The sequence below is a fragment of the Wyeomyia smithii genome, chromosome 2 (genome assembly GCF_029784165.1).
Source record: "Wyeomyia smithii strain HCP4-BCI-WySm-NY-G18 chromosome 2, ASM2978416v1, whole genome shotgun sequence".
NCBI classification, from domain to species: Eukaryota; Metazoa; Arthropoda; class Insecta; order Diptera; family Culicidae; genus Wyeomyia; species Wyeomyia smithii.
Genome location: NC_073695.1, coordinates 124,740,698 through 124,755,615, shown reverse-complemented (window position 1 = coordinate 124,755,615; position 14,918 = coordinate 124,740,698). Strand labels below are relative to the sequence as shown.

Genomic DNA, 14,918 nt, shown 5'->3' with positions numbered 1-14,918 from the left:
CATCATTATGTGCTTGTTCCAAAGTTTTCGAAATAGTCGTCAGATCAGTGCTGTTTTCATCGTGCGAAAATTATATTTCTAGTGACCAACATGGTTTTTATCCTAAGAGATCCGTCACAACCAATCTGTCGCAGTTCTCTTCGTTGTGTTCTCGCTCAATGGACGCGAGAATGCAAGTGGATGCTGTGTACACGGACTTCAAGGCTGCGTTCGATCGTGTTAATCATGACATCCTTCTACGAAAGCTGGATAAACTTGGGCTCTCCGCTATGCTCGTGAAATGGTTTCGTTCGTACCTGACCGGCAGAGTTGTATGTGTCAGTCTTGGGTCGTCACATTCCGAGCCATTTACAACGTCTTCTGGAGTGCCGCAAGGGAGCAACCTGGGTCCACTTTTATTCTCACTGTAGGTACACGACTCCTTTTCGCAGACGATGTAAAAATCTTTCGGATTATAGCCTGTCTCGGAGACTGTTTGGAACTACAAAAGTTGCTTGATGCTTTCAGTGATTGGAGCAACCGTAATCTTCTTACCCTGTGTGTAGAAAAATATCATGTGATTACCTTCAGCAGAAAGCTTCAATCAATCAGCTTTCCATACAGCTTGTCTGGGCAAGCTCTTCAGCGGGTAAGCCAAGTTAAAGATCTTGGCGTAATTTTGGATAGTCAGCTTACATTCCGGGCACACTACGAAGATGTCATTTTAAGAGCCAACAAGCAACTAGGATTTATTTTTAGAATTTCCGATGGGTTCCGCGATCCACTGTGCATGAAAGCTTTGTACTGCGCCCTGGTAAGATCGATGCTCGAATCAGCGGTTGTCGCTTGGTGTCCGTTCAACAAGGTCTGGATTGATCGCATGGAAGCTGTTCAGAAAAAATTCGTGCGTATGGCACTAAGGCATCTTCCTTGGCATGACGCTACGAGGTTGCCCCCCTATGAGCACCGCTGCATGTTATTGGGGATTGAGACGTTGGAGAGAAGAAGATCTAACGCACAAATTATCTTTGTTGCGAAGGTCCTGAAAAATGAAATCGATTCACCCGCTATTCTCGCAGAATTGAATCTCTACGCTTCAGAAAGGAATCTGCGGAGACGTCAGCTTTTGAACTTGAAGGCAAGGTATAGTCGGTACGGCCAGCATGATGCAATTAGGTTTATGTCTACGAGGTTCAACGAGGTTGCAGAACTGTTCGACTTCAACGAACCCATCAACACTTTTTTACGTCGCCTGCGGATTCGCTAATTATTTATTGTTAATCGTCTCTAGTTGTTAATTTTATTCATTAAGACAAAAATTGTCAGATGGAATTTGTAAATATAACATAACATAACATAACATAACTTCACCTGAAAAACGAGGTCTAGCATAAGAAGTATGATAGCTAGCTCAATTCTGTTGGTTTCTTTGGAAAGCTGAGAAAATTTCGTAATCAATAGTGTCTTCTCGAGTTTCCAATTTTCCCTTGGCTAACTTTGATTACCTTGGACCTAAAAAAAATTGAAATTTGTATCAGTCTTATCAACAATGAAGTGGCTGTTTTGTTCCAGTTATGAATTATCGGGGTTTTTCATTTTCATTAACACCATAAACTCCACTTGTCAACAATGTTCCAGTAAATTCGAAGACTCCCTGCCCAAACCTTTACGGTAATGGAGAAAACTCTACCTGTTCTGTAGAATTTCTTTCCAAAATATCAAATCACCAGCTTATTGAAATGAATAATAACGACATGAACGAAAAAATGTTCTGCTGGAAGCTCGAGCATGGAGTCTATACTACCGTTCTATGTATTGTTATAGTAAGAAGTTTTCTACAAACATGAGATAACTTTTAGTAGAACTGCAGTATAAAGCGCATCATGGATACCTAGCAATAGATCATTGTACGGTGACGTCAGAAAAGAGGAGAAGAAAGAGATTTGACAGTTGTCGCGGGGTTGTTTACATGGACTTGTAAAAATTTCGGCGGAAGTGTGTTGTTAAAAGTAGGTGGAGAGTTGTCCGATGTTTTGCCTTTCAGCGCAGTATGCAGTTCAAAATGGAATTCATTTTCCTATCTCAATCCCATGTAAAATTCAGGCACTGAATCAGGCAATGAAATTTCTTCTAGTAGCTAGTACGCAGCTAAAAAGAAATCATAAACCGAAAGGGAAAAAAAAGTTCACTTACTGTGAACACCGCTGTAAAGAAAAATGTCACTTGTTCTTGCACGGAATAATGTGCACTAACATTATTCAGGTACTGAAAATGTCAGGCAGTTGGTTGGTCGTCTCACACCCAGCGATGCCAGATTGGAAGACATTTAGCGTACATTCAAAATATTTTTCACGTTATAGTTACCGGAAAAGTTACGTGAATATTTTCAACCATCGTTTTCTAGTAGATTCTACGTGATTGTCATTTGAGTTCATCATGACCTGGTGAGATGAATTATCCTTTGAAACTTATTCAGTAGATGCATGCATTTCATGTGAGTTTCACGTAGAATTCATCTACTGGTAAACGACGAATTTGCATACCTGAGTGATTTGTTACGCAACATATTTTGATAATTTTTGAGACCCGTTTCCTAGCTCATAAAAATTTGAGAAACAAATGAAAATTGTACATTTCGTAAAACGTGATTGCTATCAGATATCACTCAAGTATGCAAATTCGTCAATTCGTAAATGAATAAAACAACATAAAAACTGATAAATATTACGACATTCCCGGGGATTGTTATTGTCCGCTGTATCTGTTTTTGTTCAGGTAACTCTTCCAACTTTGAACTGAAGCTGTGTGAAACCTGTATTTGCGAGCCATCCAGAAATTCCGGAAACACTAATGACTAATTTATTCCAGCGACACCAATCAGCAAACGTGGTTAATGAGTCATGTAAAAGCCGACAATCCTCTTCTGAGCGCACTAAAATGTAGAGTTTCAAGTCATCTGCATACACTAGCATGAACCCATTTTTTAAGATCAAAGCTGCATCGTTGAAAAACAAAATGAACAGTAACGGGCCAAGGTTGCTACCTCGAGGCACTCCCGATTTGTTTGAGAACGGTCTTGATACGAAACCGTCAATATTAACACGAAGTTCACGCTCCGTTAAGTAAGATTCCAGCCAAGACGTGAATTGCGACGAGACACCATGTTGGTCGACAGATATATAGCACTTCGTCGCTTTTAGAACTACTCCGCTCACGATTATCTCGAACAATTTGGAGTCAGCTGAAAGATTTGTAATTCCACGGTAATTGGCCGCATTATGTCGATCTCCTCTTTTGAACACGGGTATCATGGATGATTTTTTCCAAATGCGAGGGAATTTCGCTTGTTGCAATGAGCGATTGAAAATAGCACTCAACGGTTGCACTAGATTGGCAGCACATCGGCAAACTAGAATTGCCGGTAACCCATCGGGACCAGGTACATACGACCGCTTCAACTTTTTGGTTGCAGACAAAATTATCTCTGAGCTCACGGTAAACACTCCCAGGTCAATTAAGTCGATAGGAACGTTACGGATAGCTTCGTCAATCTCCAGTTCTGAAGCGGGATTTTCTTCGAAAACAGATTCAAAATTTTTCGCGGACAATTGACTTGAATCCAAAGCAGACGCAGAGACCTGATCATCTAAATAAACATTTTTTGGGATAGCAGCACTTTTCCTCTTTGAATTAACAAAACGCTAAAAACCACTAGGATTTGCTCTCAGTTTAAATTGTACGCGCATTACATATGATTTGTATAAAGTGACGCTTAACGTACGATATGCGTTACTGGCTGACTGAAATTTAATTTTGTTATCAGGTGTTCGTAGGCAACGAAATTTACGTTGAAGGGCATTACGCACTCGTTTCAGTGACCGTAAACGAGGACTACTCCATGCAGGTGAAATTGGCGGTTGAGAAAGCCAATCGTTCAAAATGAAACAAAATTTTTCAGCCATATCGTCAACATCGTTATTGTCAAAAACCGTCTCCCAGTCAACGGTAGCCAGGTATTCAGAGAATTCTGCGAAAGTTCAAATGACGCACCTCTTGTCGTACGATCGGTTCGTTGTACAATTGCACTGGTAAATAAATTTCGAGAGGCGGGTGATGAGCGTCTACGGGTAGCAGCGGTGCCGGGCAATCGGTCACTTCGATCTCACAACTAGGCAAACAAAAAACAAGATCGAGAATACGATCGAGCGGGTTTGGTACCAGATTTCTTTGGCTCAAGCACGAATAGTCCATACCGTCCAACAAAGCGCTACTGGATGGCGGTAAGTTAGAACAATTACAACTGATAATATTATCGAACGAACACCACCGCATGCGTGGTTGGTTATAATCGCCACATAAAAGAACGATATCACTCGGCAAACATTTCTCACAAAGCTCATTCATAGAGGCAACGTGGTCATTGATAACACCTACGTCATGGCTTCTATCCGGTGGAATGTACATCACGTTCATAAATAATTTCCGATCCTTGATTGTAGAACTGACACTTACTGGTTCTAACTTTCACCCATGTGTGGTTTCTACTACACGGCAAACGTGTTGCTGTGCAACAGCTATTAGAACACCGCCAAATCGGGATTTAAAGCTGTTGATAGCGCTACGATCGCAACGAAAAACATGGTATGCCGAACCGAATAGCTGTTTCGTAGTGATGCATTCGTCTAAACCAGTCTCAGTCATTATTATGACGTCAAAGCCGCTATCTATTGTCGCTAGCAGAAGATCGGTGGTTTTCGTTCTCAGACCGCGTTTTGGTAGTAGATTTTAATATCGTTATTGCTGTGCTTTACCTGAGCCGAAATGCTGGGACGTGAAGAGAGATCAGGCATCGAACGTTCATAATGACGATAATACTTGCCTGGCGTTGCAAGCTGGAAGACCCCGTTCCCATCTCCGAACACAGGACCGGGACGATGGCGATGGCGGATGTCAGCAGGGAGTGCGACTGTGACGGAGGGGTCAGGGGCTTCCATAATCCTTGATTTAGGGTGTCCTGAATCCAAAACGGCAACAGATGAAAAATTTGTTGTTGTGATTGTTGTTATTGCGCTTCCGGGTTGCGATAAGCAGGTTGTCGCTTCCCAGTTTTTTGGTTGATCAACGAATTGTCGAAACAGCAATCCGGCAGGCCAAGATGATGCATCCAATGCTTTACCTTCCAATTCCGGACTTACTCCAACTTTGTAGGATACGAACGACAAACCAGTAACATCTTTTCCTTTTGGTACTAAACGTATCACATCCATTGGTTCTGGTAGACTCAAACAGCGGGATACAATTTTCTGAACATCAGCATCCGTGATGAGAGGGTTCAAACCAGACAGATACAGCCAGAACTTTTTTACGTTTTGCACAATGGTAGGCACAGATAGATCGCTCAAATCGACATTGTTCGTGCCGCAGCCAGACGTTGCTAGCGAATCTGGTTTATCTTCAATCCCTCACGTTTCATATTCCTTTTTGGCCATACCGGCGTATTAGTTGTTGGCCATACGGGCTGGGATGGTGTACTTGTAAGAGTATCGATTTTATTGCTAAGCGCCTCAACAGCACTAGATAGCTGATGTACTTGCGCCGGTAGGTCAGTCATATTAGACGGCACGGATGGCATAGGCGAGATCGATTGAATATCAGCAATGTATGAACGAATACTGCGGCCGTTCATTTCTTCTCTGCACGATGAACATATAAGAAGCAATTTTCCCTGTGTGAAGGCTCCTTTAAGCCGCGGGAATTTATACCGCAACAGTTCTGGCTGATATGGAGAAAGGCTTCATCATTTATTTCGTGCTTGCATTCGCCGCATTGTTTTTTCCCATTGCGCTTTGCGGAGTATTTCGCTACACACGAACAGTAGAGAGCTGAAGTAGGTTGTCAAAAACTTGACGAAGGAAGCCACCAAAAGCAGATGCGTTGATTTTCTATTCCGAACCAAACACTATAAACCAACAAAATTATCACTTTGCTACCGCATGCAAACGCACAGACGAGTGGTTTTGTGATGTCGCAATTATAAAACGATTACCGAATAAAAAACACAAGCTATAAATATCTAACAGTTGGTTTTATTAACAGATGTATGTGTGTATGTGTGTGTATGCATGTGTGTGTATGTATGTATGTATGTGTGTATGTATGTGTGTGTATGTATGTATGTGTATGTATGTGTGTGTATGTATGTGTATGTATGTATGTGTGTATGTGTGTGTAAGTGTGTGTATGTGTGTGTATGTGTATGTGTGTGTGTGGGTGTCTGTGGGTGTGGGTGGGTGGGTGTGTATGTGCAACTTTTTTTTCTCACTCAGAGATGGCTGAACCGATTTTCATGAAATAAATTGCAGCTGAAGGGTCCAATAGCCCCATGGGTTGCTATTGAATTTCATTGTAATCGGATTTTTAGTTTAGAGGTTATGTATCAAAATGTAACAATCACGAAACATCAATATCTCATAAACCACACAGCCGATTTTATTAAAACCGGTGTCAAATAAACGGGCCGTTTCCAAAACCCTTAAATTATAAATTTCGTAATGGTTGAATATATGGTTCAAAAGTTATATAAAGAAATGCTATCCACAGGCTGTTTAAACTCACTCATTTTTCTCAAAGATAGCTGAGCTGACACTGTAATTAGACTGTAACCTTGTCCGTTATGTACCAAAATGAACGGGCTACCTTAAAAACCCATAACCAATTAATTCCATAATGATTTGTCATGTATTTCAAAAGCTATGAAAAGTAATTTACTCCGAAGACTTTTTAAATTGACTCACTTTCCTCGGAGATAGCTGGATCGATTTCAGCGTTCTTAGAGTCAAATAAAAGGTCTAGATGTCCCAAAGATTCTAAATTATTTTATTACAGTAGGACTTTACTTTAATCATTATGTATCAAATTGTAAAAATATCGGAAAGATTATTTAACATATTTAAACAAAACACGTGTCATAGGAACGAGTTGTTGTGGTTCAAAAGATTTGGAAAGCAACGTAGGTAAACCAAAGACTGTTTAAAACCAACTGCTTAGAATGAAATATGTGGCCTCAACATCATTTTTATTTAAGTTGAACGCCGAGGGCCTTGCTAGGAATTAAATTGTTCGAAAATAGGAATGATTTCTTTTATTTTACTATTTACATTTGCTAAAGCACAACTCATTTCAAAAATATCACGTCAAATTTCATACAGTATACTTTTACCATTATGAAATTCATTTACATGAAATACAACATTGCTATTCTAGGAACGCAAAGAGTGAAAATACCTTTATTGGATCGTATTTGGCAATCCTGGGACGTATTGTGCTGTTGGTTACTCAATTTTATTATATAGAATAAACTATTAACCCAGTAGAAATTATCAAGATGTATTTTTTCTAAAATTCGAAGTTTTTTTTAGCAAACTTGTTTCAACAAATAATAAAGTGCGAATGAGAAAGGCTGGGTCTCACCGCTAGGTTGATTAATTCGTGTTTTTCATACTCATATCATTCTTTTCAATTCTAACAGAACAAAGTCACTAGACGGTGAACAGAAAAAAATCCGTGGATAGTGTCAAAAAAAGTGAGATTATTTTTTGTGTGCAATGATTTATAGTGTTGGATGACAATAATGTAACTAAATGTGCCATTACTTACCCTGCTTCGATGAGCTAAAAGTTCTCAGTCTATAATTGTCGTCATCATCCTGATTATCGATTTGAAGGTGTTGCATATTCATTTGGGGTACATCTAAAAAGGCGTTCGACTTCCTGGTAGCTGGAATGGGTATGGGTACTTGATAATTTACGAATATATATGGAATATATTTTTCCTCATCTATGGCTATATGGAATATATATATGTATATATATATATATATATATATATATATATATATATATATATATATATATATATATATATATATATATATATATATATATATATATATATATATATATATATATATATATATATATATATATATATATATATATATATATATATATATATATATATATATATATATATATATATATATATATATATATATATATTAGGGCGGTTCGATTTGTAGGGGATCAAAAAATCGCTTAGGCACATATGATTTTCGGATTCTAGGGATCAAAATAAGATACTTTGCTCAAAAAACCATACCTCTAAAATGAATTCTGATGTCCCTTGTACTAACGTGTAGGTACCCAAAAGGTCAAATTTCAAAAAATCCTGTTTTGACCCATTTAGAGTGCCCCAATCGAGTCCAAATGTATGACCGACCCCCGCTAACTTTGGACCCACCCATGCTAGTGTTACCCCCCTGGGACCCCCCTAGGGGGTCTCCCATACAAAAATATTAAAAAATATCAAAAAATCACCATTTTTGGCACTTTATATGACAAAAATCAGTGAAATGGCTATTATTTTTCCGCACAAAGGAAGTTTCTAGGAAAAAAATGTTTTTTTTGTTTTTGGATATTTGTTTTCTCCTGCTTCGCATGGGATTCGGTCCTGAGTCTTCAGCGCATACATACACAATTACACATATTTCTGAGCCATTCTCATTGCAGATGGCGTTTGCAGTTGGCGTCCTTTTGAACATAAAATCGTATATCACTCTGTTACATCATATGTAATATTTTTATTTCGACCAGTCAGGCGAGCACCGCTGGTATGCTACCACAACGGCTACCACGCACGGACGCTCCGTTTCCACTGTTCCCACGCACACTGTAGAACCAGAGTGAATAAATAGAGTGACGCAGAGTCTGAAACCAGAAAAACCAAACGAACACTGCAAAGTCGGGTGTTTTCGTCAATAAAATAGTCTGCTGGGAGACAACAAAAATCCATCCACTGTTTCCTCACAATCGGATTCTTCGGGAACCGAAAAAAACTCACATTCCTTACTGTTTTTTGTTATTACACAAAACGCACTTCATTTTATCTATCTCTATCAAACTTTATCAAACGAACTTGTTTTAAATTTAAATACAATAACTATCTTTTCACTCTGACAATAACAACACTCCGTTGAAGTCAACTGGAACTTGAGCAAAAAGGGGCTGCCAGAAAAATATTTTGGTGGATACATAAAAAAAACCGTGTTGCTGTTTTGACTGAATTTCTCTCTGCGTCACTCTATCTATTCACTCTGTGTAGAACTAGTGTAGGTTTCGTATAGGATAGAAACGTCAACATAAATCATTCTACATCGTCCGCCAAAGAGTCAACACCTAAAATAGAAACCTGAAAGTGAAAGTGAAAATTGTTAAAGTCAAATATATTTTTTTTAGTTTACAATGAACCCGCAAGATGAAATAGCAACAACATCATCAGCTATCGAAAACCCAATGAGTCATATACCCAAGCATGATGTTGCTGTTTTTGGTGTGTCTTCTGATTTGAATGATATTAATTTACCAACCGATCTGGATATCTTGAGATATTATTTTTACTTAAGCGAACGTGCAAAAACAGAACAAAAAAAGTTTTCTTATAAACAATTCTCTAATCACGTAACAGATAGGTTGGTTGGAATTTGGGAAAAACTTGGTATGAGATAATTTCAGAAAAATATGTTGCTGTTAAATTGAATATATTGGTTGACAAATACCAAGCCGAAATTAAGAAGACGAATAGAGACCTTTTAGTGTTTACCGGTACTCTGAACGAAATTTTTTATATTGGAGCATGTAAATGCGATTTAACGGCAGCTCAATGTAACTGCGGTTTGGTTCCAGAACGCCTCAAAGAGTTTATGCACGATCAACATAAACAGAGAAGACTAACAATTGATGCATTTCTGATGGAAACTGAAGAGCAAGGGACATCGTCATCAATGCCAACAATGCCAACATACGAAGATCCCGATGATGCAACATACGTAGACGTACCGATGACGGTCGATGAAGATGTTATGAATAGAAGCACAAGTTCACAATACACAAAAAGATACGATTGTTTTAACTTTGCCTTGATGTGTGACAGATTTGGTGTGTCTGATAGAGTAGCGTCAGCATTGGCAACCAGTCTTTTCAAAGATTTTGAAATGAAAGATCAGCATGGCGAACCTCTCATAATGGATAAATCGAAAGTTCGTAGAGAAAGAGAGAAATGCAGACGAATAGTGCTCCGCAAAAGGTTTGATGATTCCAGTTTAATAGCGTTTTCATTCGACGGCAGAAAAGATGATACTTATACGAGATAAAAAATTGATGGTAAGTATCATAGTAGGATGGTAAAAGAACCTCACCTTGTTATTTCGAGAGAACCGAATTCGCAAGACTGGTAGAGGAAAGTGCTGAACACAAAACAACAAAATTGAATGAATTTTTCAACGATAAAAACATATCTCTGGATGCATTGATTGGCATATGCACTGACGGTGAGCCAACAAACACTGGCACACACGGTGGAATTATACGAAGATTCGAATTGCTGCTAAAAAGACCATTGCATTGGTTTGTTTGCCTTCTACACTTCAACGAACTTCCGTTTCGACATTTGTTTGGGGTTTTGGATAAATCATCCACCACTGGACCAACATCAACAACCGGGAAACTAAGCAAGCAAATTGAAAATTCTGAAGCTCTTCCGGTAAGTCATTGCTATCACTCATTTATTATAATTTTCTAACATTTTGAATGGTGAAATCATAATAAATTTATTTATTTATTATATATTTTTAGGTGGTGAGCGACTTTCAGAGAATTGCGTTGGAAAATATGCCTCCTGTTGCAGAACAGCACGAATATTCCACCGATTCGCAGTACTTATACGACATGGCACATGCAATTTCTAATGGCGTGGTTTCTGTGGATCTGGCTAACATAAAACCAGGGAAAATTGTACATTCTCGCTGGCTCACCAAGGCCGCTAGATTATTACGATTATATGTGACAATCAAAAAACCATCTAAAAATTTGAGAATTCTGGTTGAATTTATAATTAAGGTTTATGTGCCAATGTATTTTAATATCAAGTATTACAGCTCTGTCGTGTACGGTAGTGTATTATTTTTCAAGTACATTACTTGGGCACAATTTCTGGAGCCAAATTTACGCACTGTTGTCAATCATGTAATTAAAAATAATCCATATTTTGCACATTCGGAAAATATCTTGCTATCAATGTTGTTTGATGATAGGAAAGAGGTGCGCGACTCTGCTATCAAGAAAATTTTTCGATATCGAGACAATGTTGAAGACCCATCGGAACTTAGAGAATATAAAAAACCAGATATAAATTTCCATTGCTTCGATTACACGAAAATGATCGATTTGACTGATAAAAATAACGTATTTGAACCACCATTCACGCGAATCATTCCGTATGAAACATTGATAGCATATTTGAATGAAGATGATTCACCATTTACTGATCCGCATATTCCATTACATATACAAGGAACGGAACAACACGTTCAACTGCTAGCTAGCGTTTCCAAACGAGTAATATCGGAAAATGTAGAGGCTGTTATGGAGGCGACATTAGAGAGCCGTGCGAAATTGCCCAGTGTTGAAACCAAAAAAAGACTTCAAACAATATTTTTTTAGTTTCTTTCCTATGTTCTGATCGAACAAATTTTTAAAGAGAAAACAAATATCCAAAAACAAAAAAAAAACATTTTTTTCCTAGAAACTTCATTTGTGCGGAAAAATAATAGCCATTTCACTGATTTTTGTCATATAAAGTGCCGAAAATGGTGATTTTTTGATTTTTTTTTATATTTTTGTATGGGAGACCCCCTAGGGCGGTCCCAGGGGGGTAACACTAGCATGGGTGGGTCAGCCCTCCAAAGTTAGCGGGGGTCGGTCATACATTTGGACTCGATTGGGGCACTCTAAATGGGTCAAAACAGGATTTTTTGAAATTTGACCTTTTGGGTACCTACACGTTAGTACAAGGGACATCAGAATTCATTTTAGAGGTACGGTTTCTTGAGAAAAGTATCTTATTTTGATCCCTAAAATCCGAAAATCATATGTGCCTAAGCGATTTTTAAATCGACCCACCCTAATATATATATATATATATATATATATATATATATATATATATATATATATATATATATATATATATATATATATATATATATATATATATATATATATATATATATATATATATATATATATATATATATATATATATATATATATATATATATATATATAAATATATATATATATATATATATATATATATATATATATATATATATATATATATATATATATATATATATATATATATATATATATATATATATATATATATATATATATATATATATATATATATATATATATATATATATATATATATATATATATATATATATAAATGTGTGATTATACATGATTATATATATATATATATATATATATATATATATATATATATATATATATATATATATTCCATTCAGAATTCAACGAGCATATAATCTTTCTATTATTAAGGGATGGTCAATGAGCATATAATCTGAGCATATAATCTTTCTATTATTAAGGGATGGTCATGTCATGCGGGATTATTGGCTTATAATTCAGTACATCAATCTATTCGAATTCAACAGTTGCGGCGGTGGTGAACCCAACGCACAAGCGTGCTTTTTTTTTTAAAGGGCTTTCAGGGGCCAATTACCACTTCTAAATAATTGCGTATCAAGTGTACTTTTGTACTTTTATGTTCGTTTTTTTAACTAAACTTTCATAACCTTCTCATAGGAATGAGAAGGTTAGAAATTAAGTGAACAAACAATTCAACAACCAGAAAATAATAAACGAAGCAAAAAAAATACATACGAGTGTAAATTCTAAAAAAACATCCGCGAGCCAACATTAAAAAATTACAAAGAATGCTGTTCCCAGAGACGTTCAGTTAAGGGATAAAGATAGAATGCTTTTTGATATTTAACATGTTGTACAAAATGTTTCGCTGACGGGTTACCTGTGCGTTGAAAACATCCTGGCAATCAATAATATGGAACGATTTTGGCGATGAACTTATTTAAAAAAATGCAATTTCCAATGCAAGTGTTTTCCAATTTTATGTTTTTCTACACCTGAAATTTTGGTATTTCCTAAATGAAATATGTATTTGCGCAAACTTTTCAGTAACTTTCGCATATACGTATTGATCTTAAAAAAAATTAGTGTTCTAAGGGAAACTAAAGTCCTTGCCAAAAAGTCTATGAATTATCATTTACACTAGTCAATTTTTTGAATCATAATTTTATCATTATTTTTGAGCATTTCGGACTGCTTGCACGTTCGCAAGAAATAACACATAAATTTATTTTATGATAACCGAAACCATGTTCTCGAAAAAAACTGGCTCCGTGAAAATCATTGATAAAGACTTATCTTTGTTTTCATTCGAAAAAAGACTAAAGTCAGAATATTTGATGTCAAATATTGCATAAAATTTCCAAAAAATCAAATAACTCACACTTATTGGCTGTTATTCGCAGTATTTATATAATCGGGAAAAAATCCAATATACACAATCACTATCGGCGCGCTGAAAATTTTCTCGGCGGCGGCGGCGTGCGTAAAAGTGACGGCCGGCGGCGCGGCGTGGCGGCGCACAGGCTTATTTTCGTCTATGTACTTTGTTACGGGCTCCGGAGCTGTGGGTTTTGCCACAAAGGCCATCCACGTTTCACGTGAAACATAATGGTAAGAAGCTTGGCGTCTCTCCATCCTTCAGACTTTTTAATAAACAACCCATTTTTATGAAATACTTAACGTTTCAAAGTGATAAGTTTATGATTTATCAATTATCAGCCGTTTCGTTTACGTTTGCACATATGTCCTTTTATTTACTTATACTAAAATGATTTATCATCGATCAACTATTCTGCACGTTTTTTTAATTACAAATACAAAATGTGCCAAACTTATGCGCGCTCAACACTTCGCTCTTGTGTCGTTTATTCACTAAATCATTATTTCGAGAGATATGGAGAAACATGCAATAAAGTGTCGAAATATTAACATTTGGCGATTACGACAATAAATGATAGATAGAAGGAAACAGCAGCCCAAATCGACTGGAGGATAGTAATGGACCAGTACTTTTCATGCGAAACTAATGATATTTAAACATTTAGTTCATACTATTCATACACCAACAATAACAACAGTCACATTTTCAATAAATAACTAAAATAAGTTCACTCCCGTCAGTGAACACGATGTAATTTTCGCTGAGTCGAATTTTGCCTTATACTAGGGGAGAGGGGGGCAGTTTCGGACACTTTTTCTACAATGATTTTTAATTTTTTTTTTGTTATCTTTAAAAAATATCTGAATTCATCCTGGCTGAATTTTTCAAAATTGCTTTTTTGTCCAAATGTGCCCCGTGTGTGGGGTAGTTTCGGGCAGTCCTTGGGCACTTTCGAACAGCAGTGTTGAAAAACTTTTCTATATTAATGAAAATTTTGTGTTTTTCAACTATTTCTTCCATATAAACAGAGACTAAGATCAGATGCTTTGTAAACTTCGGAACTCATCCTTTTATTTCAAATTTATTTCATAAAACCAACGAGCAAACTGGCAATGAGGTGGAAAGGATACAAGAACTATGCCATTTTCTCGGCAATAATTGATTGGTTCAAAGTAAAATGGCATTCGTTATTGTCAAGCAACAGCAAAATTCGTTCACTTACGCTGCTTTCTGGAACCTTATTCAGGTGTTCCAGAACATTGAGAAACAATTTTCCAATCGCCTTGGCATACGGTACGTCAATCCATAATTCATATGGGAACTCTCGATCAAATATTTCTCTAGAAATGTTTCTTCCACGTTCGTAAATACTTGTTGATCTGAGTTTTTGGACGTGAAGCTTTCTGATTTTCCGTTTTTTTCGTTTCTTTGATTTCCAGACGACAGACCAAGGTACTTCTTTTGATTGGGCTGTTTAGCTA

At 36.8% G+C, this 14,918-nt stretch overlaps 1 protein-coding gene across 6 annotated transcripts in view; it reads right to left on the bottom strand.

Moving 5' to 3' along the window:
- Positions 1–14,918, bottom strand: part of LOC129725620 (GTP-binding protein RAD) — a 139,335-nt gene that overhangs the window by 43,462 nt on the left and 80,955 nt on the right. For all 6 annotated transcript variants that reach the window (XM_055681657.1, XM_055681662.1, XM_055681658.1 and 3 more), the window contains one exon: positions 7,636–7,755. In XM_055681657.1, coding sequence (XP_055537632.1) covers positions 7,636–7,755 — 120 coding nt within the window. The remainder of the gene's footprint in view (positions 1–7,635; positions 7,756–14,918) is intronic.